At 39.5% G+C, this 27,751-nt stretch overlaps 1 protein-coding gene across 1 annotated transcript; it reads right to left on the reverse strand.

Moving 5' to 3' along the window:
* Nucleotides 1-346: 346 nt before the first annotated feature.
* On the reverse strand, nt 347-27,360 carry LOC139739820 (angiotensin-converting enzyme-like). The gene is made up of 6 exons (XM_071650415.1): nt 27,226-27,360; nt 24,394-24,496; nt 2,609-2,752; nt 1,809-2,000; nt 1,001-1,095; nt 347-541 (listed from the first exon to the last, which is right to left on the reverse strand). The coding sequence occupies exons 1-6, from the start codon at nt 27,346-27,348 to the stop codon at nt 347-349; spliced, it is 852 nt and encodes a 283-aa protein (XP_071506516.1). The 5' UTR covers nt 27,349-27,360.
* Between the last annotated feature and the right edge of the window lie 391 nt (nt 27,361-27,751).

A 27,751-nucleotide genomic window follows, 5' to 3' on the forward strand; every position in this document is an offset into this window, starting at 1 on the left:
ATGACAACAATCATCATCATCCTCGACCATCATTTCAGGTCATCATCAAACCCGCTAAACATCTCGTACACATTCATTATCAACACTGCAAGCTCAATCATCTCATTCATTAGTAGCGGTTCAACGTCATCAAACACGACTATTACAACCTCACTCCCTCAAACATTTCTGATGGTCATCACCACTTTCATCCATACGACTAATTGTCTTCGAATTCGTCTCCAACAGTGACATAACTACTACCGTAAATTCACTCATCATAACCACAGCTTTTACCATCCCTGATGTCAACACCAACCACGTGATCAACATTCTTATTATTATGATATCACCATTGTCATCATCATCACTTGAATGTGGCGCACCTGTAATTCTGGCCATCCTTGAAGTCGTAGGAGGTTGGGCGATCGCAGAGTCTGTCCTTCCCATTGTCTGGGTTTCCTAGCTGGGAGTTACTCCAGTAGGTGTCTGGCAGTTCTTCGAATCCCATTGAGGTGTACATGTCTTCAGCCGCTTGGTACATGCGGGGGGTGTCGTAGCCCTGGAGATGGGAGTGGCATAATGGGGGGGGGGGTGGAGGGAGATCACACGGTATATCATCATTATCATGAACTTGAGATGGGAATTGATGAACGCTGTTTTGACGAAATACAAGAAAAATGTTGATATTAAACTTCAAAAAGGTTTTGTGGGTCAGTCGTATATACACGTGTACAACCTGAACAACTTTGCTGCATCGATTATTCTGTCGGCAAACAAAGGTAATAAAGTGGAGTGTTTTTCCCTTTGAGGAGGAAGGGAGAGGCAAAATGTATCAATGTTTAACAGTGGAGAAGATCACCCTCTCTGCTCACATATATCTCTTCCGTAAATAAACACACCAAACAAAATTGTGTTACTCGTTGATGCGTTTCTTGTGTGCGACTCTATACCGTATGCGAGAATATATATACCAATACGAGGCTAAAATAAAGGAAACTCTAATAATACCAATGCTGACCTCTCTCTGCAGAAATCCATCAGCACCACCTCCACGTTCTTTGAACGGCTTCGCGACGTCGTAGACGTTGCCCCAGTCCTGGCCAGTCATAGTTCCTGTGAAAAAAAAAAATCAGAGGGTTAATTGTGATGACAAAGTATCATAGTGTCATATTTCACCGTCATCGTCACCCTCATAATGATCAGAGTCACTGAACATAAACATGACATTTGTTTAATTTTCCGAGTCTCTGGCCTGTTCTCAGAGTGGTCTTAAAACTGCAATGAACTTGTTTCGATAAGTCTGAGCACAACAGATGACAATTAAAGGAGTTGTAAACATGCATTACACGCTCGAGTAGACAGTATCGCTCGTGCCGCTTGGTACCTTTTGTAACGTTTGTTGCTGTTTAGATCTTTTTGTTACGTGTGACGTGTGAAGATCCAAACGTATAGACCTATAACCAACAGACATTACTTTCCTTAGTGCATTTCTTAAGTCTGCATCAAGCTTTGTCATAATCCATGGGTCATAATCGCAAATATTGTTCATGATTCCTTGTCTATTGCATGTATATAGCGACATCAGACTTAGGCTACGAGTGCGAGAGGATAAGAATAATGTGATTTTTTTTTCTCTCTCGCTTGGTAGACTGATTAATGTATCATGATTAGGGTGTCTTTTCCTCGTTTTTTTTCCCCTCGTCTTTCTGTAATTGTCTTTGATAATCTTAGATTACCCGTAATGACCATGTATAAGGACCCTTCTTCCAATCAAACTTTTAATAAACATGAGACTATCAAAGATATGGTCCGTGACATGATCTCACCGAGTCGATCAGCTGGGATTGGTCCCTGGGGATCGATGACGTCGGGGCCGTACTTGTCGTATAGTTTTCGTCTCACGAAGTTGTGCATGTTCTGGTAAACAGGTCTCATCTCGTTGTACATGTCGGCAGCCTCGCGCTTCAGGTTGTCCACGCCGCTTCCCCGGCGAGTGCGATCGCCATTGTCCCGGAATCCTACCCGATAGGTTAGGCGATAGAGAATTTGTCAAATTGAATAGAACTGCAATTAGTCAACGGTGAATGCACATTGTGGAAATGATGCGATGTGAACAATTGAATACCGCACATAGATAGTTCTGTGTGTAATCAGCTCACTCCATTATCTACCAAGTAAAACAAAAAACGAATTTTTTGGCTCTCCGCACACTAAAAAATAGAAATGAAAATACTAATAACAATTGGGACATCCCGAAGGCTCAACTGAACTAATGCTATGTTTGCTTGATTTTATAACTTATCAATGCCATCATACAGTTGAAAAGAAGAAACCTGCATTTAAAAGTGAGATGTGAGACGCATTATTTAAGCTAAGTTGATTCCCTTATCATTTAATTTTTCGAAAACTTCAGAGCAACTTTGTCCGTTTCTCAATGGGGGCATTTTCATCAAGGGTTTTATCATTCATTTTCACTGACAAACTTTGCTTTCAGCCAATCACACGCAAGGATTTCAGTGGATTAAAACCGTTGTCAGTGACGGACAAGTTTCATGAAACGCTGCCTTGATATACTGAAAAAAGGGGGGAATATAAGTATTGAAGAAGAAAATGTCATTGAGTGTACCATTCTCCTTGGCAACCTGGTTGCTAAGGTCGACGTACTGTCTGTAGTCATCCCGATTGGGGGCGCCCGCCGCGTCACGCCATCCCTTCCACGTATCGGTCAGCTCCTGCTTGTTTTTGCTCCGTTTCATAACTCGCTGCAAATCTGCACAAACAGAGTTAATGAAAGGATAGGGAGAGAGAAAGAGAAGGATACAGAGAGAGGTGGAGGATAAGAGAGAAAGAGTTGATGCGAAGCTTTAATGGAATGATGATAGATGTACATTTTAACGTTATCACACACTTTTTTTTGAGTAAGCACTCGACTGAATTTGCCGATGTCGTTCACTTTTGCAAGCTGACCGTCACAGCGTACATGGAATGAGTAGATATTTGTTGAAATGTAATATTATTAACATATTTGGGAGATCAAAGAAACTGATGACGAATTGTTGTCACATTCGGTTAAATTTTTCTTGGGTTAGGGAGAACTATCATGGAAAATTTCGTTATTTTCCATTTTAACTTCCATCGAACGGTGGTTATTAAACTTGGCGGAATTAGTCTCAACATCTCGACAAGTCACCTTTTTGACACATGGTTATGGCAGTGAGGCATGGAAGATGTCGGCTTACGAACCCCCAAAGAGGGTTAGAAATAACATGAAATCAGATTTCATTAATGCCCGGAATAAACAAGGACACAAGCTGTCTGAAACAAAAACTTTCGCCACTAATGTGATCAATACATCAACATACTTCAATAGCAGTACCCAGTCTCGGTGGAAGCCCTGCTGGCACTGTGCTTCCTTGTGGGATCGGAACGCGGAATCTATATAATCTCAGATCCCATGATCCCAGACTTTTCTTCTTAGGAGGAGGGGGGGGGGGATTTGAAAGTTGAATGGGTACTGAGTCGTCATCATATGGACTTCTCAAGTCCATTTCTCGAAAGGTCATTAACATTCCTTCTGCGATATTCCGGCCGTGAGAAATACAGTCAGAACACCCACCTCGCTTTATCATGGACCGAGAGACGTGTTTATGGTGGACTAAAAAGACAGGACTTGCCCCTGGATTAAGACACATGCGTACTGGATGGCAAGTATGCCGGGTCAACGTCTATTTGATCTATGCAGAAATTGAATTCAGAGTTTTGTCATTTCTTTTTTTAAAGTGGCTTGTGTGTAATATGATAATGCCTCCCTAGGGACCTTCTGTAGAAAACAATATCATACAAGAATAAGTCTGCGACGAAAATAATCTAAGATTATATCCTGATCAAAATGAATGTCAGGGATAAAATCTGACAAGCAAATCGTTTGTCCTCTTTGTATAATCGTTCGTTTTTTCCATGAAATTGTTTAACCACACAAATAATATATATGTATATATATATATATATATATATATATATATATATATACATAAATGTTATGTTATATTCATATACTTCTCTACATCGATCCTCCTATAAACCGGTGATATTGTCATGCCAGAATAAACACAGGCTAGAATGCTAATAGAAGAACTTATTCCATGTGGAAATACTTCTCATCAGGCAAGTGAGAAAGATAAACTTGAATAATGAGCAGATGAAGATATATGTTATCTTATGACTCATCACTTTTCAGCTTTATTCAGACAGTTGTTTACATTCTTTTAATTCTCTTTAGTCATATGCCTCTTGCGAGTCTGTGGATTAAATAAGAACTAAGAAGAGAGAGATAGAGAGAAAGAGAGGAGATGAGACAGATTGACGTATAGGGTCTAGATAGATAGATAGATAGATAGATAGATAGATAGATAGATAGATAGATAGACAGATAGATAGATAGATAGATAGATAGACAGATAGATAAATTGATAGATATAGACAGATAGGTAGATAGATATAGAGATAGATAGATAGATAGATAGATAGATAGATAGATAGATAGACAAACAGATAGATAGATATGGGGAAATATAGATGAATAGATGGACAAACAGATAGATAGATAGGTGGATATATATATATAGACAGATAGATAGATAGATAGATAGACAGATCGATAGATAGACAGGTAGATGGATAGACAGATAGGTAGGTAGATATATAGATAGATAGATAGGAAGGTAGGTAGATGAATAGATATGGGACCTAATATATGTATGTAATGTGTTTGTGCACGGGGGCACTCATATTCACCTGTTCAATCTATGCTCTGTTTGTTCTGGAGGGGCAAGCAAATATATTTTGAATTCGTTGTTGTCATGCGGGTAGGACTGGGTGCTACATCTTGGGGGGGGGGGGATTTCATTAAGTGTTTTATCAGTGATTTTTACTAGTAAAATTGCCCTTAGCTAATCGGAAGCAAGGATTTCAGTAGCTCAAAACAGTTGTCACTGTCTGACAAATTTCATGAAATGTTGCCAAGATTTTCGGTGAGAGACAGACAGACAGACAGACAGAAAGAGAGACGGACAGACAGACAGAGGGAGAGAGATTCAGAAAGAGAGAAAAAACAAAAACCTTTTCATGTATCCGTATGCGTGTGTGGATATATGTGTATGTGTGCGTGCGTGTTTGTGTTTTGATGTCTTCACTTATTATATGTGTGTCCGCTTGAATTGAAAGATGACAATTTTCAACAGGTTTTCAGAATAAGGCGAGGTCAACGAGTTCGGTGCTTTCTTTTCCGAGATGTTCACTAAACGACAAATTAGGACATTTTACAGCGGCGACCCTGCTGACATTATAAAACAAGAACAAAGACAAAAACCACAAAAACATTTGTGCAATGTACTCCACCCCACATATCAACAGCAGAATGTGTGCTGAAAAAAGATTGTCTGTACCAGTCAGATCTTAAGTAGGGCATAACAATACATTTTCCCCCCCATGGAAACTTTTTTTTTTTGGTGGGGGTGGGGGTTGAGGGATTGACGAGAAAAGATCAGATTTGCCTAATCAGCGCTATGTTCGAAAGGCAAAGGATTGGTTGTCTCACGGAGTAGTCCGTTGCGAAATGACAAAAAAAAAGTGAGAGAGAAGGAGGGAGAGAGAGGGAGAGAAAAGCTTCGGTTGACATTTGCAGAAGACATTGCTGTTTGGATATTGCATTCAAGGTTAATGCTTAGTTAAGACAGTGCGATATCAGTTGTTTCATTAAAACGTAGACTGAAGCAACACTATGAAGAACTCAGCCTTTATGTAGTGATTGGTTCCGTCCTGGTAGATGGGTGATTCTGTCAGGAGCTTCTGTTCCCTTTTCATCAGTTAAATTATTTCTTGTTTTGACAAGATCTACAAAAATAATTCAAATGTACTTTAAAAAAGAAAAAAAAAAGATCCGTGCGCCATTTACATTATAAATCATTACGTATGAGTATTAGTTAACAGAAGTAAGTGAATTTGCGTCACGGCGAGTGTAGACGTTGAAGTACGGAGAAATCGAACATACTATGCACAGGCTACTTCATGTAGCGTCAAGTTCGAAGCGGTCGAAGTCTGCTAGAAGCCGAGTCGGGCAAACTCCAAGTGAACCAAGATATCTAATGACCCCTGAACACTGCACTTTTCTAATCTCCAACTGCGAGGGATCTTCTACTGCTCCGGGCTACTAGTATACCGTAGATGTTACGATTTTTAGGATTACAAGTACTTTCTGGAGTACAGTAATTCGTCAGCGGCATGGAATGAAGGTACTGGTGTATGGACAGGGGGTCAGGTCGAGGAGAACATGACCAAAGATTTCACGACAGACACACTGAGAGCTACGAATGACCTATAGTCGTACATTGATAAAAACATATGATATATTGTGTGTCAGTGCGTGTGTTTGGTGTGTGTTTCTTGCTTGGTGTGTGTTTTACATATGTCTGATTTTACAAAAATACATTTTTTATCTTGTTGTCGCGACTGCATTGTGCCGAGGCACTGACCTTCACCATCTTACTGTGACCATACTGTTCCGAGTCACACCCTCAGCATACTGTTACCATACATGTGCCGGATCACATCTTTAACATTTTTTTTCTTACCACACTGTTCTGACTCAAACCTTCACCACACTGTGACTGTCCTGTTCCAGTCACACCTTCACCACACTGTGACTGTACTGTTCCAGTCACACCTTCACCACACTGTGACTGTACTGTTCCAGTCACACCTTCACCACACTGTGACTGTACTATGCCCAGTCACATTTTTACCACACTGACCATTCTGTTCCGAGTCATACCCTCAACGTACCGTACGTGCTGTCACACCTTCAACATTATTTGACCATAACTATGCCGTGTCACATCTTCACCACACTGTGACTGTATTGTTACTTTTCGAGGTCACAGGCACCTTCACCACACTGTGACCATACTGTGACAACCATGTTTAAGTGAAAGTCCACTCCATGGGAAATCTTGACCTCAATTCAACAACAGAATAAAAAACAAACAGAACAATGAAAGCGTCAGCACAAACAAACACGAAATCGGGAGAAATTTCAAAATCGAATATTACTCATATTTTTCACAAAACTCAGATATCGGTCACCAACATAAGTTCAAATAAGACTAGACCACAGTTATTATCGCCGCGTAGGTGTCCCATTTACTTATCAGTATTCTAGTCCATATAGTGTATGGCAGGTTACTCTGTGTAATTTATGTTGCAAATGATCTTAGAACAAGATTGTTTAGAAATTTTATATAGACGAGTGGGAGGCTTTTTGAAACAATATCATCACAACCTCATTTGATATGCACATTTTTTTTCATGACTCACATCGCCATTTTGTGAAAACCTGTGACCTGATAAAAGTCCATTAATTTCATTCACGCTATATTTTTCCCAAATTCCCTAGAAATTTGCACTGATATGTTTGGTTACTTTCATTCTGCGTACCTATGTCGATTCGATCGTAGAACGGAGTTTCACTTGAACATACACATCAGGGTTAGATGGGAAATTGGATTGACTTGGTGTGTACTTCAGATCCGAAAAAATAGGTGTGCCCGCAATTGCATATACAGTTCTCGTGATCGAGATGCTATATGATATCCAAGGCAGCTTCATGAATGTCCAGCATGACAAACAAAATACACGAAGTCAGTTCAGTGGTAATCAAGTCACTGGAAGAAAAAGGCAAAAGGCAGGGAGCTAATGGATAATAGATAGGCAATAATGTCTTTTGCTCAATTAACATGAATACTATATATAGACGTATCTTATTCATAGTGAACATTATAATTTCACTGTCTTGTCACGTAGGATCATAACAATCATCTCCATCATCGCCTGGCTATCTCATGCCATTCGAAATATCTGGCTTAGTTTAGAATTGTACCCATGACGCTTGCAGATTCGCTATATGCCCCGTTTTTCATAAATTGTCATAAAACAGAGGTCAGCTCTGAGGATAGCAAGCCATGAATACTTTTTTCTCTTTCTCTCAAAACCTTCGATGCTTCTAGATTCCTTACCGGAATCCTCCCTTGTCAGAGGAATTTGTTGTGAAGCCTTGGGGTCTTCGCTCGACACACTCTGGTTGGTTCCCTAAAAGGGCGTGTCTTGAACTGAACTTTTTTTACCTCCAGCTTTCATGGAGATTATGACCTGTGATCAAAGGCAGAGTTCTGATTTTTGAAAGAACAAACAGCAACACACACCTCACAGCACACATTCTTGCCTTTGTAATAGAAATGAACTTCGTTTGAATCGTAGATGTGAAGTTGTGAGAAAGTTATCGGAATGTTAGGTTCTGCTTATCATTTTTATTTTTGCCTTTTGGCCACTGCGGAAGTAGATGGATACACCCACTTGATTAGATCTAGTATGTTATGAATCATTGCTAGACCACTGCTGTCGCGATTCTTTCCTCCGCCCCTGAATCCCGCAGAGCGGGGCAAACTCATGTCATGACATTGAAGACAATTACTCTTTGCTAAAGCATATTGCTTCCTCGAACAAATTATTTTAGTCAACATCATCTGTTCGTGCAATGATAATGGCCTTCCAGAGAAGTTTACTTTTTGTATACCGGATGGCCGTGGCGCCTAAAATAGAAAAATCAAGAGAAATCTGCAGTAGTGGGAACGCACCTGCCGAAAAGGGGGTGGACGGTCACGTGAAAATCTAAGATAGGTTTCAATCGCCGTCAAACACAGAATACGCAAGCCGCAATGAGTGAGAGAATGAATCAATTACAACGATTGCTTTCATGGCGGGGAAATTATTAGTTGTGATAGAATGAAGAACGATACATGCAAATCGAAACAAAGAGACTATTATATATTGGAGCTGAAATTAATGAAATTCGTAGGGCAATTTGTCGATAGTTGCTGTACCTGAAGCTCATGCTACAAAATTCTTTCACATTTTCTCTATCTCTCCAAAGTATTTCTGCTGCAACTGTTTGATCTTTGATATGTAATTTAGTCAAAATTCATTTGGTCACACATACGAAATGCCAAATCAAAACCAATGAAAAAAAAATGAAATACCCAATATTTGTGCAGGCATGGATAAATGTATTTGTGCGTTTTTATGCAAAATCGTAGAGACATTGACGCAAAAGCTTGACATTTCACGTATAACTTGATTAGAACTTTCGACCTTTTTAAGAGAGAGGCAGAAATGAAGAGAAGCAAAGTTAGAAAAGTTAGCGCACACACAGACACACACATTCACACATGAAGAAAGAACAGGGCGGAAAACATGGCAAAAACAATGACTACGCAACTTGCAAGCACACCATCGAATGTGAGTACAGAGCAATTCTTTCAAACAGTAGAAACTTCCAACATCGACAAAAGTCAGGGTTCATGTCTGGACTACCTAATCAACTTATTTTCCTTACTTCCTGTCAAGGCCATGATCCAGGAGGTCTGATAGCTTAGAGTGATAACGATTTTTGGTGACATGCCCCGTCAAGTTTTCCACTCCCGTTTCGCTGTCTTGACCTGGTCGCGGCGTGAAGTATCGCTACACATTATTGATTGCGTCTCAAAATTACATGAAATTAGAAGAGCACATTCATATATTTCACAAAAATGTTCTTTTCTGTTCATTTTCAAACAAAAACTCAAATTAATGCTACTGAATGATTGTAACTTGTCTGATTAGAATCATTTAACCTGTTATTTTACATTATCCTCTTTTAATGCGTGGCGCATCAATATGAAGCGAACGTTTGCTTTCCTCTGATTTCAGCGCGTATGCTTCTACTTTCCTAATCATTACACTAATACTCATACTTTGAATTCGTTATGAACTTGATGGTAGATATAAGCTCGTATACCAGTGTATTTGAATGCTTGTTTTTTTTTTAGTCAGTTCTTATTATTTTCCTTTTGTATTTTTTTTCGTTTCTTTTACATCTTTTGCCCTTTGTACCTTGCCATTTTAGCTTTCATATAGTTTTGTCATTAGTGCTTTGCAGTATGTGTCCTATCTCCATTGCAAAACGTACTCACACTAGTATTTTTTCCCTGGAACCCGCGGTTACGAGCTTTGCTTTTGCGGTTCCTTCATATTTCACATGTTATTGAGAATTGTCTAGACCTTTCTGTATGTATATACGCTGCCACACTTTTTAGTTATGATCCACTTTATATGATATTTTGTATTTTGCTTGTTTGTATTTTTTGTGTGTGTTTTTGCTTAGTATAATTGAATAACATAGATGCCAAGTGAAATATGAAAATAAACGTGCTGGAACTGTTCACTGTGTCTCGAGTGTAAGACCGGTGCAGTTTCAGTTATTCAATTCAATTCAATTCAATTCAATTCAATTCAATACATGTATATACCTGTTTGTGTATATGTTTGTTTGTTTTTATATATCTGTTAGCAGAAACATATGCGGTATTACATTTCTATTTGCCTATCTTTTTTTCCCCTTCTTTCCTTTTTAACACTTTTTCGTTATTGACTATCAAGGCGCATACGGTACTTGCAAGGATTGTCAAGAGCAGAATGCTTGGGTATGGACTCCTTCGAGTTGCCATGCTGCGATGTTGGATTACGCATTTCAGGTTGAATATTACACTCCGTCAACAACAAAAACTGTAATGGGGAAGGGAGTTTAACCTGGGTTGAATTTGTCGACTGCAGATCTTTCGCCATCCTCTAGTAATAAATCTAAAATCACTACTAATCACGTCCAATCATGAGTCTCTGACGTCAAACCAAGCAGATTCGGGTCGTCGGCGTCGCATACAATCAATTACGTCCATTCTTGTACCTTCCAAATGCGACAGGAACTTCTCACCGGGGATTTGATATAGAGAGCACACCAAACAAACCCCCTCACCTCGGCAAGAAGTTTGATGAATGCTATGCGACACCACCATATAGCTGAAGTTCGAGGTATATGAACCCCACTGGTGTTCTGTCAGAGGGCATAAACGGGTGGGGGTTGCTTGAGAGGTCATAAGTCAGGAGCTATAGAGGTCAATAACAAAATTTCATGGGGCGCCACTCCCCTTCCCCGAAAAGCCTGACGACCTGGTCTTGGCCAACGTCTGAAGAAAGCTCATGAATGCTCTTGCAGGTCATGAGGTATATTTGGAATTCGTTGAATGCTGGATAATGGGGGTTTGGGTGTCAGCACTTAAGACACGTACCGCCATCTTTAAAAAAAAAAATGATGATCAGAATAGATGACGAACATTTTCATAAATTTCTGTTTATGTAGTATTTCAAGGACATTAAATGTTTGCATAAACTTTTGACGAGTGATCAAATTGCAAAATGACACTCAATCCATCCACTTCTTGTTAACATAAACCTCATGGAAAACACTTTTTTTTATTTGTAATAATTTTCGAGGATAAGGGGTAAGGTGCAATGTGTTCAGAATGGTAAGGAAACACAGGCATGCGAATTGCTCAAGAATATTTGATAAGGACTTATTGAACTTTTTCATAAAGGAACTAGGGATATTCTCTTCATGCCCCCCCCCCCTCCAAAAAAATGAACATTTTACCGGCGGTTTTTTTTTTAAATCAAGGAAAAGATGAGTGCATGTACTTCCACTCTGTGATTGATTTTTTCCCAGACAACTAAGATACAAGTGTTTCATACAATTTAAAACAATTAGACTGTGCTTTTCTTGCCAATAGTTTTGTTTTGCAGACTAATGTATTCTGTAAATAATATCTAAAATACTTGAACTTCACTTCAAAGACCGGTTTCTTATTCTTTCCACAACTATACGGGGCAGGCGAAGATATCTTCACGTTGATATACCATAGAATTCGAATAATAGAACTTAATCATCCAAAACAGAAAATGGCGCCAAAAGTTTCGATGTAACGTGATACCAAATCGATAAGTATCAGTAACTACGTCTTTGCAGGGATCTTAAAATACTCCGCAGATGGAGCTTCGTTAACTTCGGACGAAGAAGCTTCGGTAACTGAAGGTGACGTTGCCGTATACACTTGGGGCGACGCTGAATGGTGATGATTTGACTGGCGTCGCCTCTGATCGCTATACGTGTCAATATCGGTAAATCTTAGTGTCCAAACGACTGCGAACGACTGATCACTTTCCCACGGGAATAAGTGGGTGCTAGTTTGATCTATTCCTTGAAGTCTTTCCAAACCTTTGAGCTTGCCATTCCTTGTTGTTTTCTTTTCCGCATACACTGCACTTGGCCCCACTGGAGGTATACAGCTTTTCGTTGACGTTGTCCCCCTACGTTTTCCATTTTCCATTTTTTTATGGACGTACCGGAGAAATGTGAGAGGTCGGAGGTTTCACCTTTAACTTCTTGTCCAGAGTTTATTTACTCTTTACCGACAAAGCCATGGCTTTACTTCACAATTTGGGAACTCCAGCACAGCTTGTTAAGCAAGCCGTTGGAGAAGGAAAAAATCAAAGAAAAACTAAAGAAGAAAAGAGGAGAAAGAGATAGAGAGGGAGAAGATAGATTGATAAGCAGGGTTCCCACTTAGCCGAGTTACAGTGCCGAGCTTTGGCGAGTTGTGGCGAGTTGCCTCAAGGGGGCACTCGCGATAACTCGCGTAAAGCTCTTCATGTAACTCGCGACAATTCGCGTAACTCGTAGTGAATCTGCAAAACTCCCCGTGAACTCGCGAGTGGTTCAAAAATTTTTGAACATGTTCAAAATTTTCCCAAACTGGAAGTAACTCGTGCTGAACTTTTTTAAACTCGTAATTTACTCGTACTACTCGTAACAAACTCTCAATACTCGGACGACGCTCGCGATGAACTCTTCGTAACTCGCCACCTTCAAGTATATACGCGAGTTCTGCTCGAGATTTGAAGAGTACGATACGAGCACTACGACCCTACTACCACTATGTGGAAGGCGGAGTTGCCCTCGAGCTAAGCGCGAGTTTAGATCGAGCTCTGCGACTTACAATGAGTATTGTATTAGCTTATTGAGAGTGCATTGCACTGACCCATTAATATGGAATTATCCACAATTTCGCAGCGTTTTCATGACACTGGGACATTCATTCAACCCTACACGCGATACAGTATAGGTCATTGCCATTGCATTTCTAGAACTACGTAAACATTAAGACAAAAACATGCCTTGACTCAAGAAATCCAAGAAAAAACAGTAGAAGGAAATGGAGATCAATCAAGCAATGGTAGAAGAAGAGGTAGAAGAGACAGTAGAAACAGAAGAGATCATTCGTGATGAGCTACCGAGGCAGTCAAAAGACCAAGCCTCTGAACAAGACCCAAAGGACCAGAGCCCAATTTCATTTTAAAAAAATGTTAAAGCAACTCTTGCTGAAATGGCGGCTTCCAATGGACTTGCAATAGCCAATCAGGAATCTGGATTCTTCTCGTTTCCATGACGATTATAATTCCAGCAAGACTTACTATCGTAAGAACTTTTTATGAAACAGGCCCCAGGTCCCTATAGAAGAATATGGGAGGAAAGACTCCACTGGAGACCATACCGAACAGTAGGGATTGCGTGAACTCATAACGGACTCGTAATGGGCTCGTAACAAGCTCTTTATAACTCGATGAAAGCTCGGTTTAAGTCGTACGCAGGTCATCACAACTCACACCGAGATCGGTATGACTCATATCACGCTCGGATCACTCGTACAGCTATCGTAGTAAAATCGGTGTTACCTCGTAGATCACTCATGCGCAGCTCATTAAAATTGACAAATTTTACGCGAGTTCAAGCTCGCGCAGCTCGGCACAACTCGAGACTCCAACTCGGCTAAGTGAGAACCTTGCTATAGAGAAATACAGACTGGGGTGAGGTGGGGTTGTCGATGGAGTGTGTTGAAGACCTTGAAAGCAAGAAAGAAAACGAAAGGAACGGACTATCTGACTTTCCGTTGTATGGCTTTGTTTGAGCGTCTCTATACTGAAGCCAATCGAGGAGGACCACAAGCTATATCGACTGGCCCTTATCTCTTGAACTCCGCGAAAAGTACACTCAGCGAAAAATAGAAAGTAAACACTTTTTCGAGGTCATATTTTTCATAGAAGATTTTTATGAAAATCAATGTATTATATACCATATTAAAGGTAATTTAAGTGGCTATTAAGCTAATAGGTTGATTAAAAAGAAAACTTAACGCATGAGTGAACACATTTGTTTATGTCGTCCAAGGCACAAAAATAAAAATGACAAAAATTGACATGTTCTCTTTAATTTGCAATTTGCTTCACGATAACATTGACAAGAAAAGACCAGTTTAACACGATGACAGACATGAATGGAATAGGAAAAATAAGTTTTTGTTCTCTTTATCTCTTTATAACATCTAAGAAAAACAAAGTGAGAAACTAAAGGGGGAAAATAAGAATTTTCTGTCAAGTCAAACTTCAAATGACAGGGAATAATAAGCATAAAGATGATTAAATGAGCAGAATTTCTTCGTTTATATCATTTAGTCTAGCGATTTAACAATCCATGTGACAATTTCAAGAACCAAACATTGTTTACAATTTCCTAATTTGAAAAAAAGCTCAAATTTCTACCATTCTTGTTAATTATTACTTCTTCTCTTATTTCATTTGAATTTAGATTTGACATAAGATGCTTTATTTTCCTCCATTATTTTTAGCCTTCATTAATCTTTTGGGCTTTAGAGATATCATAGAGATCAAAGATTTATTTTTGCAACTTAATTCATTTTTCATTTTGTGTGAAATTTGTTGTTTGTTCTTATTGTTCTATGGAAGAGCACATACGCATGAATGACAACTTGTTCAGTTTTGCCATTTTTATTTTTGTGCCCTGGAAGAGAAAAGCAATGGCGTTCACTCATGCGTAAAGTTTCCCTTTTTGTTGACCCATCAGGTTGATAGCGAATTAGATTACCTTCAATATGGTATATAATACATTAGCTTTCAGCAAAATACTGGTTTGTATTCTATGATAAATCTAAACTTGAAAAAGCGTTTACTTTCTTTTTTTTTGCTGAGTGTACATCAAATTGTATAAATACATGAATAGTGATATCTTTTTTATCTCTGTGTAAATACTTATATATACATATATATATATATATACATATAAATATGTATATATATATATATATATATATATATATATAGGCTTACATATATGTGTTTATAATTATGTATATAATATGATATAATACATATGATTTTTAAGTACATATTAATATGTTAATTATGTACGTATATAAATGTACATGCAAATACTATACATACATATGCATGTAGTTTATCCATCGATCCACGAAATCATTTTCTAGGTCTCGAAGTCTATAATATATTATTTGGTGAACGTGGCAGGGCCATCAATCTCTTCTATTGATACTTATTCGTTAATTTGCAATGAGAACAGATTCTTCTCACAAAATAGACTTGTGACGAAGAATCTTCGTTAGAAGTTTATTCTTTGTAACATCGAAACACACCTTCCATAGTTATGACTGCTAAGACACACTTAAACGCCGAAAAGGTTTCTGCACGGCGAAAAACACGAACACCATTAGGTACACCAAAGGCCACTTTAAACTCCTTGGTATGACAACACCACATCTGACACCTGGCTTACACCTGAAAGCTTATTACCCTTTATCTTTCAAACACCGTGCATAGAAAAGAAAATCCCACATGAATCGGTAACACGAAACACCTAATCTGACACCGTATGTATGCATCGGGGGTTCACGACAGAGAACATTGCCCCATGTCTTAATCGCAAGTCAAGCTGCCGGGTCAATGACATAGGTCTGAATGTATGACCGTCCATGAACTTGAAGAATGTAGCAACGATGCAAAACCGCAAAAAACTATGCAGATCAATGTCTTTTGGAACTGATGGTTTAAGGCGTGGTATTAATCAGCAAGACTACTTTACTCCAAGCAGGTTGATTGGTCCTGACACCTCTAAATCAGTAAAATGGTAGACATCGCAGCCAATGGTTTCAGGGCAAAGTCGAATAGTGCAGGCAACATTAAATCCGATGACCCGCGGAAGCCATCAGTGTTGAACCTTTTGAGTAGCATTTACATGACCAGGAACGCGCTGGACTAGCAGCATTTATCTCTGTTCTTATCATCATGGTAATTGGAATAGTGGTTACCATGCAAATTATTGAAATGTGTCTTTCCCACGCTGAACCATCTTCAGATGAGATACGATGTACAGCAGGTTCATTCCTAGGTTGAAAAATGCTTGGTAACTCTAACGACAATTTTCTTTGCTTGACACAGGAATGACGAATATAGAAAATGTATTATCTGGACACATCAATAGTACCGCAACAACATGATCATTCTTTCAATTCCGTTCTCATTCTCAAAAATGATAAAGCTCCATCATCCAAATTGGCATCGCAAAAGATTTGATTTGTAGAAATGACGAATATGGTCGATCTCAGTTTGCAGAGCCCAGTTCTATTCTCGACCAGATATTCACTGAATGTTGAATCACAATAGCTGTACGACGACTTGTTGAAACTCGCCTTAGAACCTTGAGACGAGATGGCTATACACTGTGATAACCTGCCCTGACACCTTGTTCAGGACCAGCAAAGCCTATTGCTCAGGACTGGAAACTATTGAGGGAAGGAGGGTTAACAATGAAAGTAAACTGGGCGCCTTGTTCAGAGCGGCATGGTGAAACAGAATAATGGAAAATCATTGAAATCAAGGTGGTAGGCCGAGGACCTCCACATTGGTATAGACTGTGAGCCTCTCATGCAGCCTTTTTTTTTTTTTGTCAGGATGGTTTTTTAACATTTATCGCTTTCTCGCCTAATTGTCATAAACAAGGCGCATATAAACAATTCTTCATTGAAACTTTTTGCTGGTTTCAGCACCACCAAGATAAAAAAGAGAAAAAATTAAACATACCAACAACCAACAGTCACCAAATTCGGTTAAGCGACAAAAGCGTTTGGGTTTTTTTTCTCACCAGGACATTAAAGAAAGATAAATCGCATTTTCTACTGTTTTTTTTTCTTTTTTTTTTGGTGACCAAGATCAACATTTTGAAACATTGCTTCTTGCCCCTCCACTGAAAATAGAACTATAATCCAAACAAGAAGGAAATTGCATCACGTTCGCGGGACCTGTCACGAAAACCGCCTTGAGGACTCGGCACGTGGTTTGCGGGTGAAATAAAATGTAATGCCTAGATGGACATTTTTAGAGGGAAAATGCATCAACTGCACTTTTAAGCACCTCACCATTCCTTTGCTCAATGCTGGCCAGCAAACAGGGTCGCGAAATGACAACCAATCCAGATTTATTGTCTCGGAAGCGACGTTTTAGCAAAGCCAGCAAATAAAAGTTTTTCCAATCGCTTGGTCTTGTTACTTCACCACTTATTGGTTTAATAATCCTAAAGGCCTGGCCGTTCATTTTGTCCCTGTCACCAAAGTGATTTTAAGTAACTTTGTAGGTATGGTTACATTTCTAATGAGTTCGTAACATTCCGATCCAAAGTAAACCATTATTTGTAAAACACCCGAGGGAATGGATGAATTTTTGTTTTACATAAATCCCGCATTTGGTCGATATAACATGCCCAGGTACATCTGATTTATTCGTAGCCCCTCAGAGGGAGAATCTGCCAAAAAAGAGGGAGAAAAGGGATACCTTAATTTCGAGAGCTGTTAGACAAAAGTTGCAGTTCACTGAAAATTGGAACAAGCAAGAACGTTTTTGCCATTTGAATGTCAAAAGTCAACTCTGACGGCGCCCCTTGAGCGTCTGGATATTAAGGTCTGGTCGGTTGTGCAAAGTCGAGCTTGCCAAGTATATCCTACATCCGATTTGTAAAGGATTATACTGCTACTTTGAAATAATTTCTACGACCTTACTCTAGATAAGTTTGCCGAAAAATCAAGAAAAGCAAAACATTTTGGCCATGTGAAGAAGGAGAAATAGAAGTAGATGAAGATGATGAGAAAGAATTAAGATGAAGTAAAGAGAGCACTCCGCAAGAGAGATAGCAACCGAAGTCCTTGAAAAGCGGTAAAAGGAAAATCAGAAAAACGAACACATTATCTAAGCACTTTGATAGTTCGACCTTGAAACTTTCTGCCTAGAAGTCTTCTTTTAAGTGTTGAACGTTAGTGGCAAAAATCTAGATTTAGCAAAATTGACGTAAGGCGGCAAGAAGGCGGGAAGAAGCTCCTGAGCGAATATCGACTAAAAACATAAATCTTCTCCTGTGGGCTTTTTGTTCCGAATGAAGTGAACTGATGGAGAAGAAGAATGAATAGAAGAAGAAGAAAAAGAAGAAGAAGAAGAAGAAGAAGGAGAAGAAGAAGGAGAAAAAAGGGAAGAAGAAATAAAAGAAAAAGAATAAGAAGTAAAAAGAGCCTTCCGAAAGAGAGGTCGCAGCCACATTAGGTCTCTGAAAAGAGGTACAAAGAAACCAGAGAACCAACACACTATTATGTAAACATATCAATAGCTTGGCCTTAAAACTCTTTATAGAAACTGCTATTAGGCGTCAGACGGTAATGTCAATCATCTAGATTTGGCAAGACTAATAGATTTCGCAGCAAGAAGCTTCTCCTCAACGAATGATGACAAACAATATAAAACTCCTTTCGTGTGGCTCATTTTTCCAACTGAAGTTAATGACGCTGGAGAACCAACCAAACATCGATCGAGTCAGTCAAAGGATCTAACATTTTGAGGAATGAATCGGTGTACCAGTCTCACATTTGGGAAACCCATTTTCCTTGAATATGTAAGCTTAGCTGCTTTCGGGAAATTCAGTGGCGTTAGGATGTTCCTTTCTTACGACCATTTTAATTTTTTCTTCTTCTGTAAGCTAACGGTGAAAATGACAGTTCATTTTCAAGGTGACCTTCCTCAATACGTTGAAATCACCAGAATAGAACAGGGTGGTGTTGTAAAGATCGGAGCTGATATGAAAGAGATTAAGATGGAAATGTTAAGTTTCCTCTTTTTTTTTCAACGAACGATTTAACCGAAAAGATTGAGAAAGTTATTAAAAAGAGCTCTCTTTTTTACAAAACAATTGTGAAATATTTTGGAGTTGATTATATTCTACTTTGTAGACACGTCCCTTACAGTTTTGTAAGTAAAAATTTCATTTCGAATTTGACCCCAAGGCCTCGATCCATGTCAAGCAGCAGCTTATGATCGCGGTCTCCTGCTTTTCTTTTCCCACAATCACTATTTTTCTTTCCTCTAATTTTTGGTTATTGTGATGACATAACATATTCGGAATGAATATTCAATCAACACTAAGCTAATTTTTACAATCATTGTTATTTTCACAACCTCCTTCTGAATTTCTTTGTGGAATATAGTATGCTTTAAGTCTCTGAGCATACATCGAATAATGTTATGTTCATAATCTTTGTATGTATTTTGAATCAATTTGTAAAACAGTATGCTAAGCCTTTAATGCATCGTGTAATAATTTTATCCTCAAAGTGTACACTATTCTCTTGTTATGTGTGATTTGAAAAAGCAGAAATAAAACCGACCAACGAAACAAACAAACAGACAAACTGAAAAGAGGGCTTGAAAAGGAGCTGAAGATCACTTTTGAAAAACAAATGACGTCATCACTGACTGCAACACAACCTCACTTTGCGCGGGAAGTTGATTTGTGCCTCTGATGGTTAGTTCTTGGAGAGACACACAACCTTCTCATTGAGAAGGGGAGGCCAGGAAGGGGAACCGTTCAATCGGAAGGGACTGTTGGATCAGGGAGGTGGGTCTCTTCTCACCTCCCTGGTTGGATGTAGGCCCCGAATAATATGTCCCTTGTGCTGAACGCATATGGACAAACGTATTGGGCTCATTGGTGCCTTGTAGGCAGGGAGGCAAACATGTTTTTCCCTGCATATGTGTTTGGTGTTTACATATATAAGAGTGATCGGTGAAAATGATGCGGCAACAGATCAAAGGAGCTATAAACAAGAAAAAAAGTCGAATCAAATCAGCTAGGCATCCAACAGCGAATGCAAACCACTTTGTTAAGCCCATCTCTAGTGAAGTCAATCTATCCTAACATAGTTTTTCTTATATCAGAACCGCCACAACAACTAAAATTATTCTCAATGTTGCATGGATGAGCAAGTATGTATGTATTTCCATTCCGCTTATCGTTTTGCGTCATTATGAAAGCGTACATTATGTCTCAAATTCTTTTTACCTCTTTTTTTTTCAAGTGGAAATATCATTTTTCTTATTACAGAAAGCACGATGTACGAAACTATACCTCTTAGTAACATAAAGTCAACTATTGATTTGGGCATTAATGATACTGTACTTACGAACAATACAAGGAAAATTAGAAAAATTGATACTTGGTATTAAGTGTGTTATTTCAGGGGTCATCCTATTGTTTCCAACGAATGCACAGTCCCAGTTACACCTTGACGCATTGATAGGACACAATCATGACACAGTTCAGCAAGCAGCGGGAAAATATTTCTGCAAAAATTTCATTTCGCCAAGTATTCTAACGTCAGGGTCAGGGAAGTGAGAAGAAGATATGGTGAGAAAATTCCGCTGGCTGCATCCAGTGGCGAATCCATTCAAGCCTTTTCAAAATGAACCTGACCTCTGAGGTCACGATGTAATTTCCATGGGCTCTGCACGTGTCATAGAAGTGCCGCGAAAGCAGCAGCGACAAATAAAAAAAAAAACAACTCAAACAAGATCGGGAAAGCAGCACGCGGGAACAATCCTGAAAGACATGGTACGGTATTACAGAGCCCAGAAATCTCATGATATTCATCAAAATCTTCACCTGCCCGGAATAATCCTGCAAGATGTTCTAAACATATTTTGCTTTTTTTTTGCTACCAGGATATTTGCCTTTTAATTTTTACGCCACAGCGGAATGGAAGGTCTTAAAGTTACTAAATTGTGGAGCATGATGAAACGTAGCAACTTTCTGACTCGAGGCAACAGGGAAATGTCATTTCGCTTCTATTTCCATTCAACTTGGCAAATAGAAGTATCTTTTCTGACCTGTTTGAAATTTGATGAATTTAAGCAGTTCCATCCAATCTCTCGCTGATGTAGGATATGCAGTAAAATCACGAAAGAGGAAAATATCAATATTTCAATTCTGAGGAGAAAATGACCCCAAGACCTGAAGCCATATGGGTGAAAAAAAGCAAGCAACAGACATTTGAGGGGATGCGAATGATATGATTTCAGCTGTTCATTCACAGAACAACTTTCCGTACCTTTGTTGTCATCCATTTTAAAAATTGTAACATGAAATATGATATGTGGAAATGCACACACACACATCTATAAGCACGCACTATACACATGTATATATATATATATATATATATATATATATATATATATATATATATATATATATATATATGATATGTGTGTGTGTCCGTGTTTTATGTGTGTTATTCTTTATAGCAAGGATTATTTGTGCACGGAAAAAATGTTTTGTTTGCGACAAATATTCATTTAGTGGAGCAAATTTTTGCCAAATATTGTACAAGAGCAGTCGTATATTTTCATAATTGAGGACTAAGTGAAAATAAAGTTGAAATTTGGAGAACAGGTGATGCAGTTTTAAAAAGCAGGAAACATAAGGGGAATACAATATGAGTTTTATTTGTTTCATGAAGAGGATTATCGTTTTTCGTTGAAAAGAGGGCTATGGTTTTTCGTTGAAAATCTGTGAAAATACAATCTTATTTCAAGATATTTCATCCAGATCCAAAAAGGTGTTTATGATCTTTTTAAAACAAATCTATAGCAATCATACACTGTATGAATTAAAGATGGGCACAATGATTTTACACTTTCGATGCAGAAAATTACTAATGGTTTCTTCAGACCACGACGCAAGACCCCTTTAACATAAGTCAGAGAATTTCAATCTAGATCATTACATACAATCATCATTACACACAATCAATCTTTTCAAGTTCGTTGAGAATAATCTGTGAAGGGAATTGGTGGAAACATATTCTGGGACTGTGTGTTTGCGTATGAGGACCCTGATATCAAATGCATTTTTAAACAAAAATATTCATTTTGATTTTTTTTTTAGATATAGGTTGGAGGATGTAATCCCTAATTTTGAAGAACTTCGTAAGAAGATAATGTGATATCGGGATGAAGAAAAAGAAATAGCTTTAAGAAGAAATAAGTTAGAACTACATTTGGTGAAATGGCAAAAATGTTATTGGAACAAGGGCCCGTTTTTCTTCTGACTCTGTGATGGCTTTGGGTGGGTGTCTATGTACGTGTGTTTATGCTTGTGCTTTCTGTGTGTTTCTTTTTTTAATTAAGTGACATTAAAGACAGTTTTATTTAGGCCTATATTGCTTACATTGGTTGAACAATCATCGCGGTTTTTATGTGTGTTCGTGTGTGTTTTAAAGGTTCACAAAATAATGCCGCACACGAAGCGACTTCGCGCCCTGGACTATATAATGTCCCCCCCCCCCCCTTCCCACTTCTAGAGCATTCTTTGCCCTTTGCCACGACAACACCTATCGTGACAATTCCTGTCATCGCAGGTAACTCCTCACCACTTTCTGCCCCGAAGCAGCTCTTGAGGTGAGGACAGACAATGGATACCTCTCGGCAAAGGGCATTAGCATCTTGCTGAGCTCATCCGGGGCCGGCGAATGGGCGTGCAGCTCGCACCAAGAGGCGACCCACAACGCTCTTGGGCGTCCCCTCATTCGTGCTTCCCAAGTGGTTGTGATCTTCATTCGGGCGAGCTTAACTTAACCTTGCCATTCGCCTTGCTATTCGAGCTCTTTCTCAACGTTAAAGTGCAAGTAGTTTTTTTACAAGTTCGCTTCAATAGCAAAAATAAAGTAAAATTCAAGCGAAAGTAATGGCAGATTTATTGTTTTAAATAAAGATCGAAGATAATTCAAGAAAGTCAGAATTTTAATGAGTCAGACATTTTCATGAAATAGTGATACAACCACACGTGCATACAAGAAGATTTTATAATTACATCATCACCTCACAAACCTTCCACTGACCTGTAAATAAACCGATAAGATGTGACTTGCACGCCTAGTGTGTACTTGATAACTATGCCTTCTAGACAATAGGGGTTACTTTACGGTGAAAACCGGTGATACTTTAAAAAGTTCGATATCTCTTTCCCCCTTTAATTTTATGTCCAATTTGCCTACACTATACTTTCTACCGTTCTCTTCATCTGATTTTGCTCAAGTTCTCAAAGTCAACTTGAAGAAGATGATGTCAAATTGCATTTTTAACCTTTCATCGAGTTCCTTCCCGGCCCGATAGACTGCAGGAGCACAACGTTATACTGTACTCTTTACTCAAGTTTGCATCTTCGACTTACAATCGCTTTGTGTAAAGGGTACCAGTACCACTAGGCACGACCTTATTTTTGCTGTATGACAGTCTATATATCAGTCATATAGACACATATCGCAATATAATTATCATTTAGAGAGCAATGCACAACAGGAAAACATTCATAGAATATTTTACCGGGTCTATAAGCTCTGTAACGATACATCACTCCCAGGTCCCTGCATGGACCTTGATGTCGCAAACAATTAGGCGCGTGCGCATGCGTGACAGCTGCTTGCGGGCAGTAATAAGACAGATATTGCCTTTTTAGAGGAGTAATATAACATTTGGCATCCAGGCGGGATCTATATTTTCCCGGACATATTATATTTTCCCGAAACGATAAGTGTTAAGAGAAAATATGGTCGGGGGAGGGGGGAGGGAGTATAGAGTGTTGTGCTACAACGATAAACAAGGCACACGTCATTTCCCTCGAGCCCCATCGACAGCCAGTCAAATTCTGCAATTACCTGATGTGACGTCACTACAGGCAATTATGATATAATTCGAACCCGGCTCCATTATTCATGTGTGATATTGCTCTGTTGTGGACCAATGATTTACAATCTATGAATAGTGAACATTAAATGGGTATCATGAGAACGCACAACCAGGTGAAAGTCGTTCACGGAATTTGCGTAGTGGATAACTTCCGCAAACGCTAGTATTCATTCAATACTTTCTTTCTTTCTTTCTTCACAAAAATCGTAGTCGTGTGATGGATATTTTATTACCCCGTGTGTTTAAACAAAAAAACAAAAAAGCAGAACAAAAAAAAAAAAACGAAAGATAAAAGCCTTCCGCAGCCCTTTTACAAATTTCAGGGGAAATTGGGTTACCCACTTAAAGAAGAGGAAAAGTAGGCAACATAAAAACAATGCCAGGGACAACAGCAAAGAAAAAACAACAACAGCCGCAAACCTTCATCTCTTATATTCGAAGCACAAGTAAACAGAAAAACCACCTGCCGTCCTTACCCTTTAATGAAGGGAGTGTCGGACTTACCGGGGTTCAGTCCTCGGCAATTTTGCCTGCTTCCTCCTCGGTTGTCATCGCACACTTTTGAAGAGAGATAACGCTGCTTCATGCGAGATTTCACGTTTTCCGCCTTGAGAGGGAACAGGGGGTGGGGGCAAAAGTAGAAATTAAAATCCGTTTAATTAAAGCCGTGACAATGTTTTGCAAATAACGATAATACTGCTAATTCAAATTAATGATATTTGGGTCTTGGTGAGTTGACAAATTGTCCTACATTGACGTAAATTAGCATATTCACTGCTTTACTAATCCTAGCCATGATAAAAGTCATATATGGGTATGCATATATACTCAGGTTGGACTCGAACCAACAACATCCTGATTCCTATGACAGGCGCCACATCCACTAGACTACCGAGCTTTCACGATCATTGTTGGTTCTGATCCCTTAAACCCCTTACAGCAGCAGGTAATGTTAACGGTAATTTATGCTAGATGGGAATATCATGGATTTCTGCTTTAAGGTACTATTCAATGTTAACCTAACTTCGAGGCAGGCATCTCGAGCAAAACATATACTAATTGTCAGTGATATTTGAATACAATACTATGAATGAGAAATGTGTTCATTTTTCTTTGATTTTTTTTTTCTCCGACATTGTCATCATTCACGTATTAGCTCTCATGTTCACGCGAAAGATTGAGGTTGAAATGACCTTGGTAGAGGAGTTTACATTACAATACAAACTACTTTTCTTTTCAAAACCAAAATGTTCTACAACATCATTCATAATGCTGGAAGTGAATTCCAGATGCACGTCACTTAATTACTAGCTCGACACCCACGAGTCATCTACACAAGCCTACCAACTCACAAGTCCTACTGCCCACGAGTCATGTACAGCCTACGAATTTTCCTACAACTCGTGAGTCATATAACTCAGGAGCTCAGGAGACACTAAGTGAACAAGGCCCACGACTTCGACATAAATAGAAGAGGCCCTCAAGCTATAAATACGGTCCACGAGCTAGACACTAGGCAAACAAGGCCCTTGAGCTCAACACTAAGCAACTAAGTCCCACGAGCTCGACGCTCGGCAAAAAAGGCCCACGAGCTCGACATTACATCATGGGGCTTAATGTACGTAGTGTCGAGGTCGTGGAGCTTGTTTGCTAGTGTTGAGCTCTTGGGCCTTACCTGCCTAGTGTCGAGCTCATGGGCCTTATCTGCCTAGTGTCGAGCTCTTGGGCCTTATTTGCGTAGTGTCGAGCTCTTGGGCCTTATTTGCCTACTGTCAAGCTCATGGGCCTTATCTGCCTAGTGTCGAGCTCTTGGGCCTTATTTGCCTAGTGTCGAGCTCTTGGGTCTTATCTGCCTAGTGTCAAGCTCATGGGCCTTATCTGCCTAGTGTCGAGCTCGTGGGCCTTATTTGCCTAGTGTCGAACTCTTGGGCCTTTATTTGCCTAGTGTCGAACTCTTGGGCCTTATCTGCCTAGTGTCGAGCTCTTGGGTCTTATCTGCCTAGTGTCAAGCTCATGGGCCTTATCTGCCTAGTGTCGAGCTCATGGGCCTTATTTGCCTAGTGTCGAGCTCATAGGCGTTATTTGCCTACTGTCGAGCTCTTGGGTCTTATCTGCCTAGTGTCGAGCTCTTGGGCCTTATCTGCCTAGTGTCGAGCTCTTGGACCTTATCTGCCTAGTGTCGAGCTCTTGGGCCTTATCTGCCTAGTGTCGAGCTCATGGGCCTTATTTTGCGTAGTGTCGAGCTCATGGGCCTTATCTCCCTAGTGTCGAGCTCTCGGGCCTTATCTGCCTAGTGTCAAGCTCTTGGGCCTTATTTGCCAACTGTCGAGCTCTTGGGCCTTATCTGCCTAGTGTCGAGCTCATGGGCCTTATCTGCCTAGTGTCGAGCTCATGGGCCTTATTTTGCGTAGTGTCGAGCTCATGGGCCTTATTTTGCGTAGTGTCGAGCTCATGGGCCTTCTCTGCCTAGTGTCGAGCTCTCGGGCCTTATCTGCCTAGTGTCAAGCTCATAGGCCTTATTTGCCAACTGTCGAGCTCATGGGCCTTATTTGCCTAGTGTCGAGCTCTTGGGCCTTACGTGCCTATAGTGTCAAGCTCATGGACCTTATTTGCCTTGTGTGTAGCTCATGAGTATGTATACTGTCAGGCTATGTAGGCCTGTTTTACTTGGTGGTTAGCTCTAGTGTTTGAGGCAACAACTGTCATTAGTGATGAATGATTTCCACGAGAGAAGAACAGTGAGGGAAACATTGAACTTTTGGTGGTATGAATTGAGAGGGAATGCAGGTCGCTTATGGATGACAGATTGAATGTATCCTGACAGGGTAATTAGTTAAAAAGTGGCTTGACAAGAACTGAAGTTATTTCCTTAAAGGGAATCTGCAAAATTACCCCTGCTCTTCAGACATATTCCTCGAGTGAAATTAAAACTGCAAATAAGATGTAAAACTGTTATGTATCTTTTTGTCACACAACTCGATAACATTTTACCAGTATAAGCCTTCTATATCTACACTATAGGTGCTACAATTTGTAATAAATGATTAGGGTGCTTTGTAACAATAGTGATTCATACTGTTAAAAAAAAGTAAAGTACGCCAAGCCGACTGGCCATGGAAAAAAAAGGCAAAAATATGACATCTCTGAAATACAATATCACATTTGTACATTGTATCATAATATACTGAACTTCCAATCGAACGTCTGGTCTGGCTTTATCTAACTCCATGGTTTTATAAACATTTACTGGCCACTTCGGGTAAGAGGCTACAGAATTTACATTTAAATTCATGTAATGTGTGATGTGAGTCTTTCTTGCATGATGCTACGGCTTACCTCCGCACCGGCCTGGCTAAACCTTGGTGCCCTCGATGGAGAGGCGAGTTCTTCCACCTGTCTTCTGGTTGCTGGCGGCGCATTTCGGGCAGCCGGGGAATTGCGCTGCTCCTGCGCAGTCATGCGGGCGTTGGAAGCCAGCTGACCGGCCTGTTGCTGAGAATTGAGCTAGGCAGGAAAGGGGGGGGGGGGAGCAAACAGAAAATCAAGAAAAAGACGAAGAGATAAAGAAGAGTTCCAATTCGGCAGTCAAGGTCAATGGAAGACAACAATTGATAGAACATAAATCTTGGTGCCAGGACTGATTTAGATTACAATTCAGGGCAGACGATACAAGACTAATCGAGCGAACATCTTCTGAAGAATGGTTGACGTTGTCTTATTTTGGGAAATATTTTTCAAGCACCCGGAGTTTTTCGTTATCATCTTGAACAGAAGATAGCATGATAAAGTAATACAAGAAGTTATTAACAATAGTAGTTATGATTTGTACTGCATACGTCATTAATTGATGAAATGTCTTCTG

The sequence above is a fragment of the Diadema antillarum genome, unplaced genomic scaffold (genome assembly GCF_040938485.1).
Source record: "Diadema antillarum isolate AM-2024a unplaced genomic scaffold, OU_Dant_1.0 seq00000819_RagTag, whole genome shotgun sequence".
NCBI lineage: Eukaryota > Metazoa > Echinodermata > Echinoidea > Diadematoida > Diadematidae > Diadema > Diadema antillarum.

Bases quoted from the DNA above. Each gene is read 5' to 3' on its own strand.
- LOC139739820 (XM_071650415.1), bottom strand. From the start codon at position 27,348: ATGACTGCGCAGGAGCAGCGCAATTCCCCGGCTGCCCGAAATGCGCCG. The intron at 2,753-24,393 runs GTAAGTCCGACA...CTGTTTGTGCAG, and splicing joins TTGCCGAGGACTGAACCCCG to ATTTGCAGCGAGTTATGAAA. The intron at 1,096-1,808 runs GTGAGATCATGT...TTTTTTTCACAG, and splicing joins AATCCCAGCTGATCGACTCG to GAACTATGACTGGCCAGGAC.